General features: G+C 41.7%; 1 protein-coding gene across 1 annotated transcript; it reads left to right on the top strand.

Annotated features, from left to right (window-relative positions):
* GOT2 (glutamic-oxaloacetic transaminase 2) lies at nucleotides 1–27,945 on the top strand. Its single transcript, XM_053603234.1, has 10 exons — nucleotides 1–195; nucleotides 11,559–11,715; nucleotides 12,518–12,646; nucleotides 15,795–15,854; nucleotides 16,356–16,517; nucleotides 16,754–16,858; nucleotides 17,934–18,084; nucleotides 18,562–18,727; nucleotides 25,781–25,931; nucleotides 26,777–27,945. The coding sequence occupies exons 1-10, from the start codon at nucleotides 47–49 to the stop codon at nucleotides 26,897–26,899; spliced, it is 1,353 nt and encodes a 450-aa protein (XP_053459209.1). The 5' UTR covers nucleotides 1–46; the 3' UTR covers nucleotides 26,900–27,945.

The raw sequence follows: 27,945 nt of genomic DNA, 5'->3' as shown, positions 1-27,945 counted from the left end.
GGGAAGTCGCTGTCCCTACTTTCAGCTGAAGCCCGCGCCTCGGTGCATGCGCCCACTTGCCCTCCGCTCCGTCCTGCAGCCACCTACTGTCCTCTTGCCTCCCACCATGGCTCTGCTGTACTCCGGCCGCGTTCTCTCCGGGATCACCAATGCCTTCCACCCAGTCATAGCCGCCGCAGCCTCTGCCAGAGCCAGGTAAGCCAAGGGAGACGGAGATGGAGCCGGGACCACAGGCCCTGCCCAGTCGCGCGGCCGGCGCCCCAGTACATCTGCCCTTCCCGCTCCCGAACACACACACACCCTTTCTCTGCAACTCCCTCAGCTTTCCTTTACTGGAGCCTGACGATTGGAAGTCCTCTCCTCCCAGTGACCCTCAGGGTCCCGCATCCCTCTCTCCCCTGCACCAGGCACCACAGGAGGGCGTGACAGCTCAGTCCCCCGGGGAAAGAAGTGGGGCCCTTGTCGGCTCCCGGACTTGTATTCAGGACCAGGGGAAAGAAGAGAGCACGCGGCCGTAGCGACCGTGCGCGGATTGGCTGCGGCACCCGGGGACGCGCGTGCCCTTGACGGGCTGCCCTTGGGAGCAGCGGAACACCTGTAAAGGCCTCGCTCCGGCCGAGGCGGGTGGGCTGGGCAGTAGCTGACGGTAGCACCTGTGTGAGCAGCGAGGGAAGCGAGCGGGAGAAGGCTCCCGAGACACCGGCGTTCTGGCCCGGCTTTTCTCCCTTGGCGGGGGGAGCATCCTCGGGTCTAAGATAACGCCTGTGTCCCCGTGCCCCTTGGGCCTTTGGATCCGAAAAGGTCTAGGTACACTGAGCATCCCTTTTTTTTTTTTTTTTTTTGTCCGCCTTTAGGTGACCCGGTAGTAGGAAACTGATAGAGCTTCCTCTCCATCTCTCTCTGCACTTTCATTCAGTAAATATTTCGTAACCCCAGTTTCTCTGAGCCAGGCAGTAGAGTAGATGCTGGCGATAATAGTGATGAACAAGAGTGAGAGAACAATAACAAATTGACATTGCTCAAAAAATGACAAATACAAAAAAAAAAAAAAAAAAAAAAAAAAAAAATGGGCGGCGCCTGTGGCTCAGCGGGTAGGGCGCCGGTCCCATATGCCGGAGGTGGTGGGTTCAAACCCAGCCCCGGCCAAATTAAAAAAAAAAAAAAAAAAAAAAAATGACAAATACATAATTTTGTACTGTGATACATAGTATGCAAGGAAAGTTCAAAGCATGAAATGGGCTTTAGTAATTGCTTCCTGCTAAAGACCCAAGCCAGGCGATTAATTCACGCAAGAAGCCCATTTGGGGCAGGCTCCTTTAAGTATACCTAAGGAGAAAGCGGAGTTTTAGAATCACCCTCAAATAGATAATAACTACAAGGAGCAAAGTGTTGTTTGGCCTTTTATGACTGCTTTAGCTATTGTTTGAATGTATGCATCATGTCTTTAAGCCAGCAGAACAGTCTGTCCTTTCTAAATACCCACAGTCTTGGCGGTACAATTTTGCCCAGGCTTTCACGCTTTCTTCTCTTCCTGATTTGGCTCCTTAGCCCCTTGTCAACGAGTGCTTTTTAAGCCTGCCTACCTAATCAGCCAGAATTAGGGAGAAGTTAACTTAAGCAGCAAATTTGGAAAACCAAAAAGAATGCTTAACATTACAGGGAGAGAGAAAGTGTGTTTCACCAATGTAATATGTTAAAATAATACCTTGTTTTGTGGATTTGCCTGAGTGTCCTGACTAAAGCTCTAGTTAAAGTGCTTGGTGAAAATCCCTTGGGTTAGGATTACAGTTAGTCATCATTTAAACTAGAGAGCCTGACTCTTTTTTTTTTTTTGGTTTGGTTTGGTCGTTTTACCATTAGAATGTAAGTTCCTTGAGAACAGAGGATATCTCAGCACTTAAAACAATGCCTGGCATGTCTTTCAAATTCAGTATTTGTTTGTGTGTGTGTGGGTTTTTTGTTGTTTTTTTTTTTTTGCCGGGGCTGGGTTTGAACCCGCCACCTCTGGCATATGGGACCAGCGCCCTTAATTTTAAACTCTGATTTTTACCTTAATACAACAGAAACAAGTATAGTATGGCATTTTGATGTTGTATTTTAGATCAAAATCTAAACACAGGTCAGTCCCAATGCAGTGATATTTACAACTAATTGATCATTAGTTACAAACTTCTTTGTTCTTTCTCCACTCCCACTACTTCACTGGAATAGCCTTTAAAAACAAAAACCTAAACTTATAGGGGTACTATGGCTGCAAAATATGTGCCAAAAAAATTAAATCTTAAAATATTTGAGCACCTGATGTTGATGAACTGCTGTTTGGGTTTAAACAGTGAGACATGACTGGATGATAGAACCAGATGCCATTATCGGGCCATGAGTGTTAAATTGTTCAGACAAGGAAATCAGAACCTTTACTCCTTTCACTATAGAGATGATCTTTACCTATAGCCAAATGGTAAAAGTGAAAAACATTTAGAGTAGGCCGGGCAGGGTGGGTGGTTCATGCCTGTAATCCTAGCACTCTGGGAGGCTGAGGTGGACAGATTGCTTGAGCTCAGGAGTTCAAGACCAGCCTAGACAAGAATGTGTGTTTCATTTCTACTAAAAACAAGAAAACTAGGCATGCCCTGTGGCAGGTGCCTGTCATCCTACCTACTTGGGAAATCACTTGAGCCCAAAGAGTTTGAGGTTGCTGTGAGCTATGACGTTAGCCACGGGACTCAACCCCAGGGTGACTGAGACTGTCTCAAAAGAAAAAAAAAATTTTAAATAAACTCAACCTATTGACATTTCTTTTTACTTTTTATTTTATTTTATTTATTTTTGAGACAGAGTTTCGCTATGTTGCCTGGTAGAGTGCTGTGGCATCACAGCCCACAGCAACCTCCAACTCTTGAGCTTAAGTGATTCTCTTGTCTCAGCCACCATAATAGCTGGGACTACAGGCGCCTGCCACAATGCCCAGCCATGTTTTGGTTGTAGTTGTCATTGTTGTTTGGCAGGCCCGGGCTGGGTTCGCACCCTCCAGCTCCGGTGTTTGTGGCTGGGGCCCTAGCCACTGAGCTACTGGCACCGAGCCTGATGTTTCTTTTTAAACAGCTCGTTCTAATACAATAAAACTTTGGCAGTTGGTATTCTGAAGAACTGAAAATTTATCCAACAAAACACTTGTGTCATTTAAATAGAATTCTTTCTAAATTCAAGTGTATCATTTAGGTGCGTTTTTTAAACACTGGACATAAGTCTTTTCCTTGATTTTTAATCTGTTTCTAATTATTTAGTTCTGATGATTTAATTTTTAGTGAAATAACTGAAGGAATATCACAAGACTCCTTCATAAAGCAGTGCTTAACAGTGGTACAATAAACATTATTTAGAAGTTCACAATTGTGGTATTATCTCTGCCATTTTTAGCTCTATGATCATGGACAAGTTAATTAAATCCCCATTTTAAAATAAGAAAACTGTGAGGAAGACATTTTAAAACCTGTAAGGTACTAAGTATGCTAAAGCCCTGTGGGAAATTGCAAGGCATTTCAATTGAAAAGACTTAGATGAATACTTTGTACCTAGCATTTTTTGGTTGGCTAGTCAATATTGCTCAATGTTTGAGGCTTTGTAAGTACATCCAAAGTACATTGATAGGAATCTCTTTGTAGGCCACAGGTTATCAGCTTCTATGTTGTCAGGTTATCAGCTTCAGTTTTGTCCCTAGCACAACCTTGTTTTCATCTGCTATAATTCCTTTAAGAAATAGAGTAATGAAGGGCATAGAGGAGCTGGAATGTGGTCACTAATGTAGAGCCAATCAAATTGAGTATCCCTGCTCCTATATTTATATTAGATTGTTTAAAACTCACTATTTTTAAGTTGATTTTAGAATTCTTCTTAAGAGATACACCAGAAGGCTCAAGACTATTGGTTCTGTTTAATGTTTGCAAGAATCTGACAGATTAACAAATATGTGCTTTTGACACTATTTAAAAAGAATGATGCCTTCTGTCCTTGTGGTTAAGAGCAGTAGGCAGTGGCTCTCATTATTGATTGAAGGCCTTGGAAATAGATTTCTTTTCTTTTCTTTCTTTTTATGAGACAAAAGTCTTGCTGTGTTGGCCAGACTAAACTAGAACCCTGGGCTCAAGTGATCCTTCCACCTTTGCCTCATGAGTAGCTGAGGCTACAGGCTCACCCTGCAGTGCCCAACCAGACCGTCTTCTTAAAAATGAAAATTGCTTTGTAGAATGTTCTCTTTTATAATCTAATATGTCCTTGACATTCAAAGTATCCCTTTCACTCAGCAATTAATGACAGTGATGTAGATAGGCAGGTGGCTACATGTTTTCAGGGTCTGAATTATGGATAAGAAATAACGAAAGCTGGCTGGGCACCGTGGCTCATGCCTGTAATCCTAGCACTCTTGAGAGGACAAGGCAGGAGGATGGCTTGAGCCCAGGAGTTTGAGGTTACAGTGAGCTGAAAAAACGCCACTGCATTCTAGATGAGGGGACAGAGCAAAGCTATGTCTGAAAAAAAGAAAAGCGCATAGCACTCTGGGAGGATGAGACAGGTAAACTGCCTGAGCTGGAGCAAGACCCCGTCTCTAAAAATAGCTGGGAGCTGTGGTAGGCGCCAATAGTCCCAGCTACTTGGGAGACTGAGGCAAGAAAGTCATTTAAACCCAAGAGTTTGAGGTTGCTGTGAGCTGTGACGGCCCGCACTCTACCAAGGGCGACAAAATGAGACTCTGTCTCAAAAAATAAAAAGACAGAAAAAGAAGAGCAGAAAAGACATGCATTTGGTCATGAAATCTCATGACTATATACGCTCTTTGAATTCTCTACCCTGTTTCCCCAAAAATAAGACAGTGTCTTATTTTAAGGTGTGCTCCCAAAGATGCACTAGGTCTTATTTTCAGGGGACATCTTATCTTTCCTGTAAGGAGGATGTCTTATTTTCGGAGGATGTCTTATTTTCAGGAAAACAGAGTACTAACTGGCCTCAGCAGGCTCCATACCAGGATGCAAGGTGGTTACACATACAAGTGTAATAGCAATAATTTAGCAACAATGATACTAGTTAACATCAATCACTCTGCCAGGCTCTTTTCTGAGTGTTTTTTTTTTTATCCTTATAGCAACCAACCCTGTATGATAGGTACTGTTATGCTCCCATTTTACAGTTGAGGAAAGTTGAGACTTAGAGAAGCTAATTCACATGCCTCTGCTCACACAGCTGTAGGTGGCTGAACTGTTATTCTAATTCATGCAGTTTGCCCAGTACTGAATTTGCCCAAGGCAAACTATTAAAAGAGCCCATTAAAAGAAGAGACTAAGAAATCAAAAAAAGGAATAATCTGCCCTGAAATAACAGAGAACTAACTGTACACACTAATTACAACTATTGAGACTGAGGCAGTTTTTAACTTGCCAGGAGAGCATGAATTCAACTCTGTCCTGCTATCCACTGTGCCTCATGAAGGAGTGAGGTGTATAAATGCTGACTGGCCACAAGTTCAGTAAGAGAGCCTTTGTCAGGAGATAAATGTTAATGAAATAATTCTCGAGTTCATCAGCACAGTGAGCACAGAGAACTTCCGCTGTGCTATGCTGATACAATTGACTGAGATTGGATAAATGATCACTAAGGGAACTTGGGTGATTTGACCTGGGTAATTTGGAGCCTTGCTTCCTTACCTTACCTTCTACTATCTGCTCCAACAACACTCAGTTCTTTCTCACCCTTAAGCTCTACTTGGAAGGCCCTTTTCTTTCATCCTTAGCACTCAACTTATGGGTCACATCCTCTTGGAAGCCTTCCTGACTTTATAGTAAAAGTGGTTCTAAACCTTCTTAATGCCACAACCCTTTAATACAGCACGCCGGGTACTCGTATGTGGGCGTTTCTGCATGTGGGCAGACCGGCCTGGAGACTGGTAGAGGAGCAGTGTCTCGGTTCCTAAGACCATCAGAAGTATGTGTTTTCTGACCCCCAAAGGGGTCGCAACCCACAGGTTGAGAACCACTGCATTATAGTATTTTCCTCCTTTCCTCAAGCTATTAACTCCTCATCAGGGTTCCCATAAATAATGTATTGTGCCTGTCTTTATCACTATCCATTATCTCACCCCATCCTGGACTTCTTGGACTAATCTGCTAGTAAGGCATTGTGTTTTACTCTTCTTTACATGAGCACCTAGCAGGTTCTTAATGACTGACTTAGGACATCATAGAGACTTTGCATTATATATCATGAAACCATGTAAAAAGCTTCTTGCTTACTTCCCCTCAAGAAAAAAGAGGTAAAATAATCCTTTTCTAGAACAGTAGTTTACCATGAGCTTAAAAAACCTCCTTTTGATACATTAATGCATCCCTTCTGCTAACAGGGTATTTACTGGAAGAAAAGATAGTACTTTCCAAGGGCCCTCTAGGAAATCTCAAAGATAGTTCTGTAAGTGTTTTAGGGTTGGTTGGTTGGTTGGTTTTGGGGGTTTGTTTGTTTGAGACAGTCTCACTCTGTTCCCTAGGCTAGAGGACAGTGGCCTCATCATAGCTCACTGTAATCTCCAGCTCGTGGGCTGCAGCCATCCTCCTGTCTCAGCCTCCTCAGCAGCTGGGACTACAGACACAAGCCGCCATGCGCAGCTATAATTTTCATATTTTTTTGTAGAGACAGGGTCTCACTTGTGGTCAGGCTGGTCTCCAACTCCAGGCCTCAAACAATCCTCCCATCTCAGCTTCCCCAAGTGCTAGGATTACAGATCGCAGATATAAACCACCACACCCAGCTAACATTCAAAGACACCTTTAAGTGAAAGTCTTAAAAAAAAAAAAATTTTTTTTTTCTGTATTTCACATCCAATTTGGGGAATGCCAGATTAAAAAGCTGGTCATTTAAGACAAGATTATGAGTGCCAGGGAAAAAATCACTGGTTACCTATTTAATCAAAATAATAATAAAACATTAAAGTTATGAAGCATAATTATAAAGAACCTTAGCTCTTTCCATATGTGAGAAACTAGGTTTTTGTTTGTTTTAAATAATCAAGGATGTAATAGAATGATATAATATGCAACATAAAGTAAAGTATTGGGGTAAAGCACAGAATCTCTACCAGCTAGGCTGACTGCACAGAATGTTAAAAAAATAACCCTTCATATTGTAGCTGAAGTCATTAATCATTAAACCACGGAAACTAGCCTATCAAGATTGAGCAAACTTCGTTTTTTTTTTTTTAGAGACAGAGTCTCACTTTATGGCCCTCGGTAGAGTGCCGTGGCCTCACACAGCTCACAGCAACCTCCAACTCCTGGGCTTAAGCGATTCTCTTGCCCCAGCCTCCCGAGTAGCTGGGACTACAGGCGCCCGCCACAACGCCCAGCCATTTTTTGGTTACAGTTTGGCCAGGGCCGGGGCCGGGTTTGAACCCGCCACCTTCCGTATATGGGGCCAGCGCCCTACCAACTGAGCCACAGGCGCCACCCGAGCAAACTTTGTTAAAAATGTTAATTCATCATAGCTTCTTTTCAGATTTAGTTATTATAAATCAAAACAAAATTCACGTTCTGAGTTTTGTTCTCATATGCTCTTTTATATGTGGAACATGCTTTAGGATAGTAGTTTTCTTTTGGGAACATTGAGATGTTATTTATGATGTTATTTTTTTGTTTTGTTTTTGAGACAGTCTCACTTTGTTGCCCCCAGTAGAGTGCGATGGCATCACAGCTCACAGCAACCTCAACTCTTGGGCTTAAGCAATTCTCTTGCCTCAGCCTCCCTAGTAGCTGGGACTTCAGGCACCTCCAACAACACCTGGCTATTTTTTTCATTGTTGTTGTTCAGCAAGCACCAGGCTGGTGAACCCACTAGCCCCTGAGCATGAGGCTGGCGCCCCAGCCCATGATGTTATTTATTATGCAATTTGTTTCGATTATTGATACTTTCGGATTAGTCACTAAGTATTAATATAACAAATTTCTCAGTTCTGATTTCTGATACAATTAATTTATTAGTGGTTATACCCATATAAAAGCTCTTTCAGGTTTTAAGAGTATGCCAGCTGTGGTAGCATGCACCTATATTCCCAACTATTTGGAAGTCTAAGACAGGAGGACTTCCTGAGCCCAGGAGTTCAAGGTACTCCAACCTAAGCAACAGAGTGAGACACACACACTCACAATGCCTAAAAATTATAATAATAATAATAGGGTTTAAAAGACCAAAACGTTTGAGAACTACTGTTTTGGACACTGCTGTTTTTCCTTGAAAAACAAAAACACAGTTTATTTATCTGTGACTGTTAACCTGGTATGGTCTCAACTACTCATTAATTATCTTTTAACCAAAGTATCTTCTTTTTCACTGAGAAAACTGAGAGGAGAAGGTTGTGATGTCAGTCCTAGGCAAGCATTTTAAACAGTCTAGTTGCAAGAAAACAAGCTAGGGTTCCCACTGATTCTGCATTATGGTAAGTTGTTGAGTTATTTCATTATATGTTATAATGTAATAATAATAGGAATAAATTACACAATAAATGTTACGTGCTTGAATCTTCTTGTAAGCTACCACCCACCCTCAGTCATTGAAATTGGGCCCTGGTACCAAAAGAGTTGGGGACTGCTGACCTAAAGATCATGGAAATCATCTTCAAGCTGATATTACAAAATACTAGAGGCCCACACAAGAGAAAAACATGAGTAAATTCAAGAGGAGGAGAGAAGGTTAGTAAGTTCCCACCGAATGGGTACAATGTAGGGGTATATGGCATACTTCCTGAATGAAGGACTCAACTGCAACTGAGTCTTTACCTCACAAACACTAACAATGTAACCTAATTGTATATGCCCTCATGTTAATCTGAGATTTTTAAAAAAATACGATTACTATTCTCTAAAATCTCATAATCCCAGTCTAATGATGAGAAAAAACATCAAATTCCAAAATAGGGGTATCCTATAATATACCTGACCAGTATTCCCAAAACTGTCACAGCCAAGAGGAGCCTAAGGAGATGTGACAACTAAAAATAATGTGGTACTCTAGATGGAATCCTGGAACAGAAATAGGTAAAAACTAAGAAATTCTGAATAATTTATAGACTTCATAATGTATCCATATGGATTCGTTAATTGTAACAACGAATTCCTATATAAAATGTTAACGATAGGGGGAAATGGAGGAATGGGTATATGAGAACTGTACTATCTATTTAATAATAGAGTAAAAATATATAATTGCTGTTAAAATTAAAAGTTTGTTAGAATAATTCAATGTAGTTTAACACAATTTCTATTTTTTATAATTTTAAACACTATATAAGAGTAATATTGGTTTATTTTATCAGTAAGCCAGTATACATTTAGGAAAAGCAAATTCACATAGCATAAAATGTATGCTATATTATACTTAACATGAATAAAAGACTAAAATAAAACTAAAACTAGTCTCATTTACCAAAGATTTTCCTTATTTATATGAACTCGAATGTCTATAATGCTTCTGAGCTTAATTAAGAAGAATAAAGTTTAGGGCAGCACCTGTGGCTCAGTGAGTAGGGTGCCCGGCCCCATAAACCGAGGGTGGCGGGTTCAAACCCAGCCCTGCTAAACTGCAACAAAAAATAGCCAGGCATTGTGGCGGGTATCTATAGTCCCAGATATTCTGGAGGCTGAGGCAAGAGAATCGCCTAAGCCCAAGAGCTGGAGGTTGCTGTTAGCTGTTACGGCACGGCACTCTACTCAGGACGACAGAATGAGACTCTGTCTCTAGAAAAGGAAAGTGTAAGTCTAACACTTTGGAAGAACTAAAAATTCAGTGTGCCATTTCCTGAGAATTTTAGGAATATTTTATTGCTACAGATGCTTATTTATGTCTATAACATAAGTAGAACAAAGTACTTACAATTTGAGACTTTTAAAATCTAATTTATCAGTACTCTCCAGAGATAGAAAACATTTCACATTCAGATACTCAGAGTTTAAGAAAAGAAGGCTTTCTCTGGGTGGCGCCTGTGGCTCAGTGGGTAGGGCGCCGGCCCCATATACCAAAGGTGGTGGGTTGAAACCAGGCCCCAGCCAAACTGCAACAAAAAAATAGCCAGGTATTGTGGCCTATAGTCCCAGCTACTCAGGAGGCTGAGGCAAGAGAATCACCTAAGCCCAGGAGTTAGAGGTTGCTGTGAGCTGTGTGACTCCATGGCATTCTACTGAGGGTGATAAAGTAAGACTGTCTCTACAAAAAAAAAAAAAAAAAAAGGCTTTCTCAATTACTGACATGTAGAAAGCTTCTAGCTCTTCAGATCTATTCCTTCAGCCACAGGGCAAGAGTAAACATAAAAACAAAGAACTCATGAGTATAATTTTTAAAAAGCTATAAAACTCTTAAATGATTTAAGCTCCAAATAAACAAAGGCAAATGAACAAAAAGCTTAAGCCAGATTCTCTGTTGTCTCTCGCTCAGAAGAGAATAGATCTCTGCCATCCTTCAAAGTGCCCAATGGTTACAGCAAGAAACCGGTGTTGTAATCATTGCTGCCACCAATGGGGACCAGCTTATTGTCCATAAGTAAACCAAAAGCACGATCCCAAATCAGTAGAGGTTGGGGAACAAACTAGAACAACCATTTAAACTTCTGTTGCCTCCTGGCATTCACTTTGCAATCTAAAGAAAGATGGGATGTACTTCCCCAACAGCACAATTCACCTGGCCCAGTCAAGTGACATCCCTGGGCATCAATGGATCGCCTCCAAGACTGTTAAAGGATAGTTGTCTTGTTTTTAAGGTAAAATCATGACTAATACAAATATAAAATGATGAATATTATCAAACGTTAAAGTTCTGCTGATTTTTAATTCCTAAATACCTAGCACCTCTTTCCTCCTCTCCACCCCTGCTACCCCACCCTGGTTCAGGTCCTCATCGCTTTATCTGTTCTGTTGGGTAACAAACCAGCTTCTTCAATGATCCTGCTGCATCTGTTCTTACCACCCTGCACACAGTAGCACTCCACACTATAACCAGGTGGGCTGTACAGAATCTACGTCCATTTATGTTCACTACCCTCACCTAATCACCATGTCCCACACGCACACACACCCAAAAAACAACTTTAAAGATTCTTTGAGTTTCACTACATCCCAAGTAGGACCCAAGAACTTGTATATTTAACAAGCTTTCCAAATTATGGCCCTTCCTTTCATGTCTCAGCTTTTACCACTCTCATTTCTCACTGCCAAATTACCTGAACTATTTTTTGCATGGGAATTCAGGTCAGATTTAGACTGCTTTAAAAGCCTGCATTTGCCCTCTGTCTTCCCCCAGGATGATTTGGTGCCCCCATCAGCTTCATGTTACATTTGTATTAAAATTATTGGTCTTTTCCACTCTCCCAGGAGATGCTTTGAAGTCTTTTGCATTATTGGGTTATTGGTTCCTATTGCTGTACCCTGTCATAATAGACTTGTAAATACTTATTGAAATGAATTTTTGGAAGCTCGGGCATCTCTGGCTATGGGGATCTAGGTAAGGCGACTGAGCTCATGTATTTCTCATTTCAGCTCCTGGTGGGCCCATGTGGAGATGGGACCCCCGGATCCCATCCTGGGAGTCACTGAAGCCTTTAAGAGAGACACCAATAGCAAAAAGATGAATCTGGGAGTTGGTGCCTACCGGGATGATAATGGAAAGCCTTACGTGCTCCCTAGTGTCCGTAAGGTGAGCTTGTCATCTATCGCCTGCTGAGTCAGGGTGAAGAGACTGAAGGGAGCCCTGGAGAGTGGTAGGAAAAGTGCTGGACAGAAGTACTGGATAGCACTAACTGCATGAATCACTCAGGTTTTCTTGGCTGCAGGCTCCTTGGCTATAAAAATCAGGGGAACAGTTCTTTGTAGATGAGGATTACTGTTATTTTCCATTTATCTTACTGTGATTGATTGCCTTAATAAAACCATCATACACAGGCATACTCTGTCCTTTATTCCTAACTATAGAATTTTTTTCATTCTCGTTTATTTTTGTTATGTTTTTATTAATTGCATTTTCTGTTAGTTAACTTCATAATTTTAAGTAATATGACTAATATAACTAATCCCCTTAGAACTCTGGTTTTTTGGGAGTTGGCAGGGTGGTTGGTTTTCTTTTTATTTTATTTTATTTTATTTATGACAGGGTGTCACTCTTATCTCCCAAGCTGGAAGGCATTGGCTCTTCATAGCTTATTGCAGCCTCAAACTCCTAGGGTCAAGTGATCCTCCTGCTTCAGCTTCTGAGTAGCCAGGACTATAAGTGTGTGCCACTGTGCCCAGCTAATTTTTTTCTATTTTCAGTAGAGATGAGGGTCTTGCTCTTGCTCAGGCTGATCTTGAACTTCTGACCTCAAGCAGTCCTCCCACCTCAGCCTCTCAGACTGCTAGGATTACAGGTGTAAACTGCCATGCCTGACCTAAAACTTTCTATATCTATCATAATAATTCGAGGTGAGGAGAAGAAACTAATGGCTGCATTTTCTCTTGTCTAGGCAGAGGCCCAGATTGCTGCAAAAAATCTAGATAAGGAATACCTGCCCATTGGGGGACTGGCTGAATTTTGCAAGGCATCTGCAGAACTAGCCCTGGGTGAGAATAGCGAAGTATTGAAAAGTGGCCGGGTAAGCTGAACACACTTTAACATCATACAGGATCTGTTTATAAATTTAACAATTTGAACAAATTTGTAATAATGTAAGCAATTTTAAAGAAATATGAAAAGACAGCTTACTTTGTGAGTAATGATTGTTTTGAGGTGGCTACACTACACTATTGCTAATAATTCTTTTACAGCTAATAAATTGCCATAATTAAATATTTCATGTGACAACACTTCCAAACCTGTACTATGTGGCTCCACTTCCAAAAATGTACTACTAGTAATCTTCCAAATGTAGTAGTGATTTAACACTGCTTTTGCTGTTAGCACCGTCTGCTTATGTTCATTTTACATTGAATATGCGTTAGAAATGCCTACCTATGCCCAGATTTAGGTTTATAATTAGCCCCTGCCTTCATGTCTACCTTAACCTTCCAACTTGGAAAGAAGTAGGCAGGAAAGAAGCTGTGGGTGGACTGTGGGAGCTGGAGCAGTCAGGCACTCTGCTGCTGCCCTTTCTGGGCCAATTTGAACATTGTAAGAGAAGAGCATGCTCCCAATGTGTGAGCTCACATGTATTGTGGTTTACTTTCTTTTTTTGGGTGGGGGGGGGGGGTTAATAAATAAATTTGTATTTTTCTGGGTAAGTTTGAAGGGAAGAAACATAAATTAGCGAAATGAAGCCAACATTCTCTTTTTCCTTCCTCCTCTGAAAAGCCAAAATAAATATACTTCATTCACAGATCCACACGAGTTTGTTAACTCAGAGAAAAGCATACAACCCCAAGCCCAGGTTGATACTATAATTATTGTATGTCACAGATAAAACGTGGTTTAGTTCTAGCCAGACAGTCAGCCACCTGTTAACCCTTCATGGAAATGTATTTTTAATTCATGCTGTGATTTTGCTTAGTCTGTTTATTATAACCTAAGTATGGGACTATCTTAAAGTAACACCAGCTTGTGTTTTATAAATTGCTGTGCCTTTGTGAATTATAGTATTATCAGGCCTACAGTTAGGCTTTTATTTCCAGCATGCTCAAGTTTGCAGCGATGAACTATTTTAAAAGGTGTTTTTGTATTTTTTTTAAATAACTGAAATTTTATTCTGTATTTTCTGTGAAAGCTAGAATTAAATTAGAAAAAAAATGTGCAAAATCCTCCTACATGTGAAGTGAAGCTACATGTCTAAATCGCCGGGTTAGGAGTTGGAAAGCAACAGGCAACTATTGACTCACGTGGAGGTGGGATCCCGGTGCTTTGTCAGTTCGGCAGGGCAGCGGCTCGGCTTTCCTCAGAAAAGCAGCGATCAATGGGCAAGGGCGAGAGGACGCCATAGCAGTCGGTGTAGCGCCCGGCCGGGAGCGTGGCAGCAGCGGCACTGGCCGGAAGGCCCTGCCTCCTGTGCCCGGGTCCCGGGGGACACCCACCTGTCCCCACTGGGGTGGTAGTACCCCGTACCCCGTCCTGATGTACTCAGCCACCTCTGCCTGGGTCTCCCGGCGGCCTCTTCAGGAGAGCGGGCGCTGTGGAGGCGCGACTTGGGGGCTACAGCTGCGCGCTGCGGTGAGGCGAGAGGCGCCTCAGCGAGAGCCACGCCCCCCGGACAAGTCCAAGGGCGGCACCTGCCCTGGCCATGGGGTTGCAGTGGCTTGACTTGTCATTTCCCAGGAGGGGTCCATGGCAACTGGCTGCCTGTCTGAAGCACGGAGGTGGCAGCCAGCCTGGGGAGGTTTGTGAGGGCGGCCGAAGCGAGCGTCCAGCGGCCGCGCTGTGCCCCTGTGTACATCCGCCTGCTCCTGCCGCAGGGGGGCCAGGTGTTTTGCCTGCTGAGATGCCCTTCTCACCTTTCCACAGTGTCTTTGAAAAAGCAAACCAAAAGCTCAACCCTGCTATCTTCTGTTGTTGTTTTGTTTTGTTTTGGGAAACACAGTCTCATGCTAGAGTGCTGTGGCATTAGCGTAGCTTCCAGCAACCTCATGCTCTTGGGTTCAAGTGATCCTTCCGCTTCAGTCTCCCGAGTAGCTGGGACTACAGGCCCCCCCCACCCCCACCCCGCCTCCACAGTGGGTTTTTTTGGGGGGTTTTTTGCAGTTTTTGGCCGGGGCTGGGTTTGAACCCGCCATCTCAGGCATATGGGGCTGGCGCTGTACTCCTTTGAGCCACAGGCGCCACCCCTCAGCTAGTTTTTTGTTGTTCGTTTGGTTTCTTTTTTTTAGTAAAGCCAGGGTCTCACTTTCCTCGGGCTGGCTCACTGGTTTCTTGTCACTTAAAGTTGACGAGTTTTAATAAACAGATTTACCCCAGGCATCTTCCGTTACCCAAAAGATTAATATTTACATATCATGAAAATGTATGTAAATTTAGACAACCTTTAAAATATAGTAATGAGATAGGCATGGTGGCTCACACCTGTAATCCTAGCACTCTGGGAGGCTGAGACAAGAGAATTGCTTAGGATCAGGAGACCAGCCTGAGCAAGAATGAGACCCTGTCTCTACTAAAAATAGAAAAACTAGCCAGGCTAGTCACAGGTGCCTGTAGTCCCAGCTACTCAGGAAGCTGGAGCAAGAGGATCACTTAAGCCATTCTCTTGTCGCATATCACCAGGAGTTGGAGATTTCTATGAGCTATGATGATGACACTGCACTCTATCTGGAGCAACAGAGCAGACACCGTCTCAAAAAAAAAAAAAAAAAAAGGCGGTAATGTTCTGGTTATAGATTTCTTTGTTCCTTCTCCACTCCCACTTCACTGAATAGCCTTAAAATAAAATTTTAATGTAACATTATCCTAATATACTTGTTGGCTTGCTTTTCAAGAAATTTTGATGTTCAGAGAATCATTCTGTTCTGTATAATTCTAGAGTAATGTTTTTTTGTGTTTGTTTGTTTAAGCCGAAGCTTGCCCAAAGATAATGTTTTTATGTAGTGACTGTCCTTAGTGTCTTTTTATATCTTTTGTATGAATCACTCTTTTTTTCATATTGGAGAGTAATTTTTGTGTCCTGAAAATTTACTCCTGTGTGACACAGGTAAAATTAGTAACAGGCCACAACAAATTAGTTTCTAAAATACCCAGGGTGCTGTCTGTACAGAGCACTGCCTCTCTGTGGCTAGGCCTGTGTAGAAAGTGTGGCATATCACTGACCATGGGTGTCTCTACTTCAGTTCGTCACAGTGCAGACCATTTCTGGAACTGGGGCCTTACGGATCGGAGCCAGTTTTCTGGTGAGTCTTGAAGCTCCTTCAGGAAAGAGCTATAAGTTGAAGATGACAGGGTTTTCTGTTGTGTGGGAATTTGACTATACACCCAGGAGTAGATTCTTCTTTGCATGAAGTTGGCAGATTTCTTGTTCTCTGATTAAAAAATGAAAGTACTTTGAAGAAATTATAAGGGGATATCATACTGATCACAATAAATTTAATTTACTTAATATTTACTGTTACTACAGAGGTTTTGTATTTTATCTCATTTAATACTTATGAGGAAGATACAGTTAACCTATTTTTAAGCAAAGAAAGTGAGGCCCAAATATGTCCTTGGCTACACAGCCAGTATAATTGTTAGAGAGATTCCAACACAGTTAGCCTCACTGCTCAGTCAATACTGCCTGTCAACCATAGAGATAAGCTGCATTTCAGTAGACATAGATGTTCTTGCAGTAAAGTACATACCATCTTCTTTTGCTTCTCCTTTATTTTTCCATTCTCTTTCATCTCATCTTTTAGCAAAGATTTTTTAAGTTCAGCCGAGATGTTTTTCTGCCTAAACCATCCTGGGGAAATCACACACCTATCTTCAGAGATGCTGGCATGCAGCTCCAAGGTTATCGATACTATGACCCCAAGACTTGCGGCTTTGACTTTACAGGCGCTATGGAGGACATTTCAGTAAGTGGCTTTCAGAGTGGGATGGGTGAAATAATGAGGAATAAAACTCCTTGAGGACATGTGATGTCTCCCAGTGGATCCCAATATCTGAGTTAAAATGCTGGGAATGAGCTAATTCCCAGACCTCAGGTTATCTTTGTTACTTATCAAATCATAGTGATCCTATGGCATTTCAGGTAAACTATCTCCTTTAAAGCTGTAAAACAAAGTCATCTCTTGGTTGTTTTTCTCTTTAGAAAATACCAGAGCAAAGTGTTCTTCTCTTGCATGCCTGTGCCCATAATCCCACAGGAGTGGACCCTCGTCCAGAGCAGTGGAAGGAAATAGCAACAGTGGTAAAGGTAAGGAGAATGAACTGGTTGGTGACACTTCTCTGTTCAGTAACTAGCCTTGCACAATTAATTTGATAACTTAATTTCTATAATTGATGATACATGAATATTTGAAAATAATTTATGTTCCTCAGCCTGGTTATAAGGAATTCTGATAAAACTTGTTATTGCCCAACCTGCACTACAGGCATTCTCCTGGCCCCAGGATGTCTCCTGTTGGTGCCAGGTCATTGGTTATTTATTCATCTGTTTATATAGTTTTTCATTTTCTAGCATTGCCATTATCACTTACAGAATGTAGCCAGCTATCAGAGAAAACACTAGTCGAAATTCCCAGGGAAGAAAATAATTCTTATTGTCATGTGTCCCCGTTTTCACTCCTTTTGGTTTCCCTTTCTTTATGCCAAATGTATGCTGCAAACAGAATGATTTACAGAAACAACAATTGGACAGCACTTCCAAGATGAGATGGTTCAATTGAGGTTGTCTCCTAAGCCCTGGGTATAAGATGAGTTTCCCAGGATTGTATTATACTGCAGGCCTTAAACTTCACCCTTCTGGGAAGACTGGTATTAAAACTCTTTTATAGCAAATATCCAAGGTACTCAATACTAATAGTAGACATTCTAATACATATCCACATAAGAGAAAAACTCAATTTAATTCAAGTTGGGGGGAAGGGGAGAGAAGTGAGGGGATTGGTGTGCTCCCACTTAATGGCCACAATGTAGGGATATATGTCACACCTTTGGGGTATGGAACACAACTGACTACAGGAGAGACTCTACCTAACAAATGAAAATATTGTTACCTGGGGTTGTTTGTACCCTCACATTAATCTGAAATAAAAATAAAAGGTTCTCTTTTCTTAGTATCTTCTTAAGGGATGATGTCCACCAAAGCAAAAAACATGTGTGTTGATCCTAACCCTAGGAAAAGTAAAACATCTCCCAAACTGCCATCTGGGGAGAAAACTGTTAACTCCATCTATGTGAGGCAGGCATGGTCCCAATAAGCACAAGTAACCATCTAGAGCATCTTCAAACAGGCTACCTGAAGTGTTGGTCTTCTCTTTCCTTCTCAGAAAAAGAATCTCTTTGCATTCTTTGACATGGCTTACCAAGGCTTTGCCAGTGGTGATGGAAACAAGGATGCCTGGGCTGTGCGCCACTTCATTGAACAGGGCATTAATGTTTGTCTCTGCCAATCTTACGCCAAAAACATGGGCTTATATGGTAAGCTAAAGGACCCAGGGTGATACATGTTCTCATAGTTTGAAGAAGAGCTGAGAGAGGTTGCCACAAAGGCATAGAAATTGGTGTCTCGTGTGTGTGTGCACGCGAGCGTGTCCATGTTACTCCTTACCAAGAGAGGAAAGACTGGTGTAGTGGATTTTACTGATCTTCTTAGCCATATCCTCTTCAGTGTCCTTAAATGCCTCCAGCAAGGAAAACTAATTGCTACTTCTCTAAACAAAAGTGACTGGTCCATGAGCCAAGAAGATAGATGCAATAAAAAGAGATCTTTGAATACTCAAATTTTCTCTTGTGCCTTGATTTACCTACCATTCTGGTTGTTGAAAACTTTTTATTTACAATAGAGTTGTTTTTGTGGTCCTTCTGAGGGACACAGCTAATACATAACAAATTTAATCATTATTTGCTTTATAATGTATTAGGTAGAAAATTAGAAGATCCATTTTGTCTTTTCAGGTGAGCGTGTGGGAGCTTTCACTGTAATCTGCAAAGACGCAGAGGAAGCCAAAAGGGTGGAGTCACAGTTGAAGATCTTGATCCGTCCCTTGTACTCCAATCCTCCTCTCAATGGAGCCCGCATTGCTTCTACCATTCTGACTACCCCAGATTTGCGAAAACAATGGTAAAGGCTCATGCCAACCAACCCCAAACATCTGCCTCTTCCCACCACTGCTCTCCTTAATGCTAGTTTATAATTGACCTCTAGTAACTGACAGATGCCATATTGAGTGGGCAGGGGGTATGTATTTTGTCAGCACTTTTAAACATGAGTTGGTCTTTCTCTTTAAGAGACAGACAATTCAGAAATGATAGTCCTTTTATTCTATCATCTCTAAATTAAATAAAACTTTCTTCCCCTAAAATAGGAAAACTTCCTTAAGAACATCATATTTTGTTTTTTTCTGAGACAGGATCTCACTCTGTCACCGAGGCTGGAATGCAGTGGAGTGCAATAGCATCATCACAGCTCACCACAACTTCAAATTCCTGGGTTCAAGTGATCCTCCTGTTTAGGCCCCCCAAATGGCTAGGACTACAAGTGTGTGCCACCATGCCTGGTTAATTTTTTTTTTCTTTTAATTTTTGGAGAGACCAAGTATCTCTACATTGCCCAGACTGGTCCTGAACTCCTGGCCACAAGCCATTCTGCTTTAGCCTCCCAAAGTCTTGGGATTATAGGCATGAACTACAACTTGCAATTGCTTTTGTTCTAATAATAGCTAACACTGAGGCGGCGCCTGTGGCTCAGTGAGTAGGGCACCAGCCCCATATACCAAGGGTAGCAGGTTCAAACCCAGCCCGGCCAAACTGCAACAACAACAAAAAAAAAAATAGCTGGGCATTGTGGCGGGCGCCTGTAGTCCCATCTCCTCAGGAGGCTGAGGCAAGAGAATCACGTAAGCCCAAGAGCTGGAGGTTGCTGTGAGCTGTGTGACGCCTCAACACTCTACAGAGGGCCGTAAAGTGAGACTCTGTCTCTACAAAAAAAAAAAAAATAGCTAACACTGAATGAGTATTTCTGCATTTTTTTTAAATCATCCAAACCACCTGCCTCTCAACACCTATTCTCTAAATTACTGTTACTCAAATCTTTTTGGCCACAGTCCACATAAGAAATATATTTCATACATCATGACTCTGAATACACATTACATACTTATGTATGTATGTATATATAACTGAAACCATTTTTAAAACTCAGTACTTAGTATGCTGTACTCCAATATTTTCTAGATGCCAGTTCATCTTATTAAATTTATGATGTACCAATGGCTGACTGATGACACACAGTCAAGAAAACACCACTCTAGGCTTGGTGCTATAGCTCAGCAACTAGGGCGCCAGCCACATACACCCGAGCTGGTGCGTTCAAACCCAGCCCAGGCCTGCCAAAAAACATTGACAACTACAACCAAAAATTAGCTGGGCGTTGTGATGGGCTTCTGTAGTCCCAGCTACTTGGGAGGCTGAGACAAAAGAATTGCTGAAGCCCAAGAGTCTGAGGTTGCTGTGAGCTATGATACCACAGCACTCTACCAAGGGCAGCATAGTGAGACTCTGTCTCAAGAAAAAAGAAAACACTCTACATCAGGGTTTGGCAATCTATGTTCTGAAGGTCAACCCAGACTGCCCCTGTTCTTGTAAATAAAGTTTTATTGGAACACAGCTGTACCCATGAATTGTGTGTGGCTGCTTTCATGCTACAACTGCAGAGTACAGTAGTTTCAATAGGCAGAGACACTATGGCACATAAAACCCAAAATAGTTACTATTTAATCATTTACAGAAAGTATGCCAACACCTGTTCTATATAATTGAGTTCATAAAAAATGTGGAGGATGTAATTTGTTACATGAACTTGAGAGGGCAGATCTCTTAGCAACTTCTTGGGTAAAAAAGCTAAATTTGAAGCCAACCTGGGGCCTGTACGGGTGGAGCCACACAGCTATGGGAATGCTGAGTCTGGACTTTTTGAGGCTCCCAGGCTGGGCTAGCAGTGATCTCCCAGACAGCTGCAGTCCTATGCCATTCTGACATTAACACATAAAGATTTGCTAAGAAAGTACTAACAGCCAGTTTTGCTCTGAGGATAAAAAATACTCTGTAGTCTTAAAGCAGTAGCTGTAATAATTTGGAAAAAAAAAATGGATTTCCTCCTCTTTCGCTTTTTTTCTTTTTCTTTTTTTTTTGAGACAACTTGTAGAGGACTGGGCATGGTGGCTTCTGCCTGTAACCCTAGCACTCTGGGAGGCTGAGCCAGGAGAATCACTTGAACTCAGGAGTTCAAGACCAGCCTGAGCAAGAGTAAGACCCCATCTCTACTAAAAACAGAAAAATTAAGGTCCGGCGCAGTTGCTCACACCTGTAATCTTAGCACTTTGGGAGGCCAAGATGGGTGGATTATCTGAGCTCACAGGTTCAAGACCAGCCTGAGCAAGAGTGAGACTCCATCTCTAAAAATAGCTCGGCATTGTGGCAGGTGCCTGTAGTCCCAGCTACTCAGGAGGCTAAGACAAAAGAATCACTTGAGCCCAGGAGTTTGAGGTTGTTGTGAGCTGTGATGCAAAGGGCATCAAAGTAAGACTCTGTCTCAAAAAAGAAAAAAAAGAAAAATTAGCCAGATGTTAAGGTGGGTGCCTGTAATCCCAGCTACTTGAGAGGCTAAGGCAGGATGATTGCTTGAGTTTAGGAGTTTGAGATTGCTGTGAGGTAAATTGACACCATAGTACTCTAGCCTGGGCAACAGAGCGATACTCTGTCTCAAAAGAAATAAAAAATTCTAGTTGTTGCCCTAAAACAAACTATACTGCCTTCTTTCCTATTAGCCTTCACTTTTGTCCTGTGACCAAGTTGTACTATGGTTCTGGCCTATTAGAGGGGAAGTTGTTGATTTTTTGAGAGTTTGTAGGGTTTTTTTGTTTTGGTTTGGTTTTTGCAGTTTTTGTCGGGGGCTGGGTTTGAACCCGCCACCTATGGCATATGGGGCCGGTGCCCTACTCCTTTGAGCCACAGGCGCCACCCTGTTTTGTTTTTTTATTGATGTATTCTGGAAATACTTACCAAGTGTTGAAAACTGAATGCTGATAACTAGATAAATGGCTGCAGGCAGGGAGGAAGGTTTGTCTCACTGAATGCCTATGAGATCCAAAGCATTTTATGAACCCCAAATTTTATTCCCACTGCATCCAAGACTGTAGAGCAACTGATTTCTTCTGTGCTCCTTCACCTCCCCCACCCTCCCCTCCTCTGGATATCATCAGTTCTTTAATTTACGGAATAGAGATAGCTTTAGATTCAAACTTCTTTTTTATTTGTTCTTTTTTTTTTTTAATTGTACCAAATAAGGTAATAGTTTATTCAATGACAGGATCATATTGAGATGGGTTTCTTTGTTTGTTTGTTTGTTTGTTTGTTTTGTTAAACTTTATTCAAATCAATATGAGGGTATAACATTTACGTTACATTGTTCTCACTTCCAGGGCAAAGTTCCATTTTTAAACATTTTTTAAATAGTTAATTTTGGAGCACTTAGAATTCTAGACATCTGAAAATTAGGTTAGCTTCCAGGGTATGAGGGGTTTTTATTCTTGAAGCAATATGCACATGTGCATATATTTTCCTTTTTCATAGAGCCATTTTTAACCTATTTTCTTCTAAAAATGGAGGTTTTTTATTATTGAGACAGAGTCTTACTTTGTCACCCTTGGTAGAGCGCTGTGCTGTCATAGTTCACAGCAACCTCAAAATCCTGGGCTTAAGCAATTCTCTTGCCTCAGCCTCCCAATTAGGTGGGACTATAGGCGCCTACCACAACACCCGGCTATTTTTCAGACAAGATGTTGCCCTGGTGCAGGCTGGTCTCAAACCTGTGAGCCACAATGCCCAGCCCTAAAAATGAAGAATTAATAAAACAAAGAAAAGCTAAACCTGCTATTTACTATCTCTAAGAAACTTTATATGTAGCTTACCTACTCATCATGTGACAACTATTTTTTCTATCTTTCTTTTTTTTTTTTTGAGACAGAGCCTCAAGCTGTCACCCTGGGTAGAGTGCCATAGCATCACAGCTCACAGCAACCTCCAACTCCTGGGCTCAAGCGAGTCTCCTGCCTCCGCTTCCCAAGTAGCTGGGACTACAGGCGCCTGCCACAATGCCCGGCTATTTTTGGTTGCAGCCATCATTGTTGTTTGGCAGGCCCGGGCTGGATTCAAACCCGCCAGCTCAGATGTATGTGGCTGGTGCCTTAGCCACTTGAGCCACAGGTGCAAGCCTATTTTTTCTATCTTAAAGTAAGTCTGAACAATGAAGTAAATAGAAGCAGTCTAGCTCAGGATAGTTTTTTCTGGTACAATAGATTCATGCTAGACTTACCAAAAAGTTGATTACTTTTAAAATTATACATTTTTATAAAATTACATGTAAGTATATTGCAAAAACTTTGAGAAAGGGAAAAATTTAATCATAACTTTAGGCCCTATAACACAGCCCTTTTTTCCTTGCCCATTATTATCACATATTGTTATATATGTATGTGTAGGATTATTTTCAGTGTTGTCACTTAGAATCATACTAAACTTTTTTACTTAAGGATTTCCAAGGCCCAGTGCAGTGGCTCACGCCTATAATCCCAGTGCTTAGGAAGCCAAGGCGGGTGGATTGCCTGAGCTCACAGGTGCGAGACCTCGTCTCTAAAAATAGCCAGGCATTGTGACCTTTAATCCCAGCTATATGGGAGGCTGAGGCAAGAGAATTGCTTAACCCCAGGAGTTTCTGTGAACTATGACACCACAGCACTCTACCAAGGTGACAAAGTGAGACTCTGTCTCAAAAAACTAAAAAAAGAAAAGAATTTTCATATTCTCTGATATTTTTGAATTTTTTTTTAATGTATGCCTTTTGATACATACTTGAAAGTCTGTAAGTGGACAAAGATGACAGATACTGTGCTGATGACTAAGACATGGTCTTTACCCTCAGGGAGTTTACAATCCAATGAGAAAAACATGCATGCGACATTTGATGTATGACTGAATGGAATAAAGAATAACTAAAGGAAGAGCCGTTGACTATATTGGGGAGTTGGAGATGATGTAATAAAGAATGTGGTGATTGAGCTATGCCTCAATGAAGGAAAAAGAGGAAAGGATTTTGATGGCAAAGGGAATGAAGGGGAGAGAAAGATGAGCAGAAAGATCTGCCTGAGAGGTCACAGGCATGAGACGTGCATTACTCAAAGTGGCCATAGAGAGCCCCACATGGCTTCTGTGGAGAAAATACTGAGTGTGTGGAGGAATGTTTTCTAGAAGTCAGTCATGCTGAGAAGCAGGAGCAGATCATGAAGCACCCTGATTGCTATTGTAAGAAGTCAGAACTTTATTCTCTGGGCAGCAAGGAGGACAGAGGGCTTTCGAAGTGGCGGCGCCAGATCTAGCTATGGTCATAACTCAATGCCTTTGAGACTCAAGCCTCAAAGTGAATGGAGCTGGGTAGGTGGGAACTGCAGGAAATTTATAATCAAGTGCCACACCTAGAAGGGGCAGGAGCTCCTCAGCTCCAGCCAGTAATCACACTGCTAATGTAATGCCGTCAGCTTCTCGTTTTTCAAGAGAAACTCCAGATTTAAGCTTTAACGTACAAGTGCTCAATTTTAAAATCCTTCACTGGATCAAATAAACTAATGACTAGGACTTATATTTGGACTTTGATTGGCAGTTTATAATCTCATCTAACTGTATGAAATCACAGAGATGGTTTAGGAAAGTGAACAGATAAGAGCAAGGACATATAAACATCTTTATAGTCATCCAGTTGGTGAGAGCTGACAAGAATTTCCCAGAGACACAAGAACAGAATGAAAAGGGTAATTTTGGAGGAAAGGGAAGATTAGATCAAGTGAGCCATGTAGAGGACTGCCTTCTCCACAGCCTCAGCAGAATTAAGTCTTTCTTCTTTGAGCTTTCTTAGTACAACAGTGTTCTATTAATTTTCCAAGTGCTGTTTTGTTCCATAGTTGGTTGTTTATAGGTTTGGTTCCTAGTCTCCATTGTAAGCTTTTGAAGGCAAGGACTATTTCTTAGACCTCAGCACCTAGCAAACGGCTTTGTTCATTGTAGGGTCTGTCACAGTACATTATCTGAATTGTGAAGGTAGAAATGTACATTCCAGTCATGTTAAAAAAAAAAATAAGGTCATATTTTATTGTTAAACCCACAGCTTTTATCTTAGTCTTCATAAGTTTTACAGAGAATAATTCGCTTTTTTCTTGTTTGAAACAGAATCTCACTTTGTCACTCTCAGTAGGATGAGTGCTATGGAGTCATAACTCACAGCAACCTCAAACTCTTGGGCTCAAGTGATTCTATTGCCTCGGCTTCCCCAGTAGCTGGGACTTCAGTCACCTGCCACAATGCCCAGCTATTTTTAGAGATGGGGTCCCACTCTTGCTCAGGCTGGTCTCAAACTTGTGAGCTCAAGCAATCCTGCACCCTCCTTATCCTCCCAGAGTGCCAAGATTATAGGCATGAGCCACCACACGAGGCATGATTCACTTTTCTTAATACAGATGCTCCTTAACTTACAATGGTGTTACGTCCCAATAAAACATAAATCAAAATGCATTTAACACACCAAACCTACCAAATACCATGATTATCCTAGCCTATCTTTTTTTTTTTTTTTTTGAGACAGAATCTCAAGCTGTCACCCTGGGTAGAGTGCTGTGGTATCACAGTTCACAGCAACCTCAAACTCTTGGGCTTAAGCGATTCTCTTGCATAACACAAAGCCTATTTTATGAGTATTATGAAATGTTGAATATCTCGATAATTTACTCAATATTGAAAATGAAAAGCAGTGGTTGTATAAGTACTTACAGTGATGGTTTCTACTTAATGCATATCACTTTTTGCACCATCAGAAAGTTGAAAAGTCACAAATTGGAGACTGTCTATACTCAAGTATGTTAACTATTTTAGTTACCTGATCAAAATAGTGTTCTGATATAAACAGAACACTGTAAAATAGCTTTCTTCCCTGGGAAGTATCAACATGTGACGTAGTCTAAGACTGAGAATTGAAGCACAGTAGAGAACTCAGGGGAGGTAAAATACTATGAACTCTGGCTTACCTATCAGGCTTGGCCAGAGTGAGCTGCATCTTGGGGTTTTATTACAGGTTGCAAGAAGTAAAAGGCATGGCCGACCGCATCATTGGCATGCGAACTCAACTGGTCTCTAACCTCAAGAAGGAGGGCTCCTCCCACAACTGGCAACACATCACTGACCAGATTGGCATGTTTTGTTTCACAGGGCTAAAGCCTGAACAGGTAAGTGGACTCCTAATTTCTCTGCAGCTAACCAATTGGTCTTTGTAAACAGACAAATTGCTCGTACGTTACCTCCCTTTTCAGGGCTACTCTAAAAATGGTTATCTTGGAGCCCTTTTAGGTAAAGGTATTCATTTTGTTTGGTTGGGTTTTGTTTGTTTTAATTGTCTACCTATCTATATCCTTGCAAAAGTGCAAACTTCTAAAGAGCAGAACTGTTATTTTTTTTTTCTTTCTTTTTTTTTTTTTTAAGGGTAGGGTCTCACTCTGTCACCCAGGCTGGAGTGGAATGGCACAGTCATTGCTCACTGTAACCTCAACTCCTGGGCTCAAATGATTCTTCTACCTTAGCCTCCCATGTATCTGGGATCACACCACCATACCTGGCTAATTTTTAAATTTTTCTGTAAAAATGGAGTCTCACTATGTTGCCCATGCTGGTCTCAAACTCCTGGCCTCAAGGGATCCTCCCACCTTGGCCTCCCAAATTGCTGGGATTGCTGGCATGAGCTACCACACCCAGCCACAAAGCTTGTTTTGATTGTGTTCACAATCACTGCTACTTCTCTGAAGAAAGAGCGGAGAAATAGCTGTTTCATAACTGAATTCTAGCTCTGTGGTGAATCTAAGATTTTTTTCACCTGTTTCTTCCTCAGAATTCATTATCTTACTTCAAAATAGCTTGTTATTCTTCTGTCACTCTAAGCTAGCCTAGCAAATTCTGGGAATAGGGCGTTAAGTGAGAAAAATAGAGCTTCTGTTTTCCTATTTTAACAAGTAGGCCATTGTGCTGTCCCAAGGAAAATTCCCCTGAATGAGAAGAGGTGTTCTTGTTCTTCCTGCAGGTGGAGAGGCTGACCAAGGAATTTTCCATCTACATGACAAAGGATGGCCGCATCTCTGTGGCCGGGGTCACCTCCAGCAATGTTGGCTACCTTGCCCATGCCATTCACCAGGTCACTAAGTAATTTCCCTGGTGTGAAGGAACAGAGACAACCTTTCCATCTTCAGCCTTTGCTGTTGTGAGCTTCACATGGAACGAGAGGGAGGGTGGATGGTGGTGTGTGTATCATTTCTTTCAACCACAGCGCATAATACTCAGCAACTGAATGTGTTTCTCAGAAAAGAACATGTAGCAACATAGGGCAGAGGCATTTGTGGCTGGCATCTGGAACTTTGTGGCTCTAAACCAAACCCTCCCTCATCCTTTTATCTCCAACTTTGCTGAAAGAGTTTACATGTGCAAGAAAGTCATAGCACCAAAAAAACCTGTCAATCATGCCGTTGCAATATTTCAGAAGCTTTAACTGAAGTGTCTTGTTTCAAGGGTTCCTCGTGAGAAATAACACTTGTTAGCAACTTTGAGAGAAGACCTAGTTTTGTCATTAACGGTTAACCTCATGTTTGTCTTCTCATGATGGAGCAACCTTATCAACAGACCATATTGCAGAAATTGTGTTTTACCAATGAGTCTGCTGCCAGTGCAGCAAGGAAAATAAAAGATACTTTTTCTTACCTTATTTAAGAAAAAGAGAAGCCTCACTTTTCTCCCTTGTCATTGCAGTTCTTTTCCTTAGGCACAAAGATTTTTAACTAACCTAGATTTTCATCCCATTCTATTGCTTGATTGAATGACAACCCCATCCTATCAGATTTAAGAATGAAGAACATAATTTTCTGCTAATACCATACCCTCACCTTTCTGGGCGAAGAATAGTGGAGAGTCGGTAACTGCACTTTATCTCAGCGTCCTCTTCAATGATTGTGTAATTTTCTCCTTTTGGGATATTGCCTCTACCCCGACGGACCTCCTCCTTTGGTTGAGTGTGGTTGTACAGTCACTTTTCTCACATCATGAGTCAGGGTAGTACCAGAAAGGAGGCTATTGTGGCCTTTGTGTGCTGCCAGTTAGGCTCAGGCTTTACACTTGGGAAAGATAACCACCACCTGCTCCAATCATGTAGACTTACTGCAGCCTGGTTTCTCTGTTACAATAAAATTACTGTAGACTCAA

Source organism: Nycticebus coucang, chromosome 2 (assembly GCF_027406575.1).
Source record: "Nycticebus coucang isolate mNycCou1 chromosome 2, mNycCou1.pri, whole genome shotgun sequence".
Lineage (NCBI taxonomy): Eukaryota > Metazoa > Chordata > Mammalia > Primates > Lorisidae > Nycticebus > Nycticebus coucang.
The sequence above is the reverse complement of the archived record's forward strand: the minus strand, read 5'-3'. Positions and strand labels throughout refer to the sequence as shown.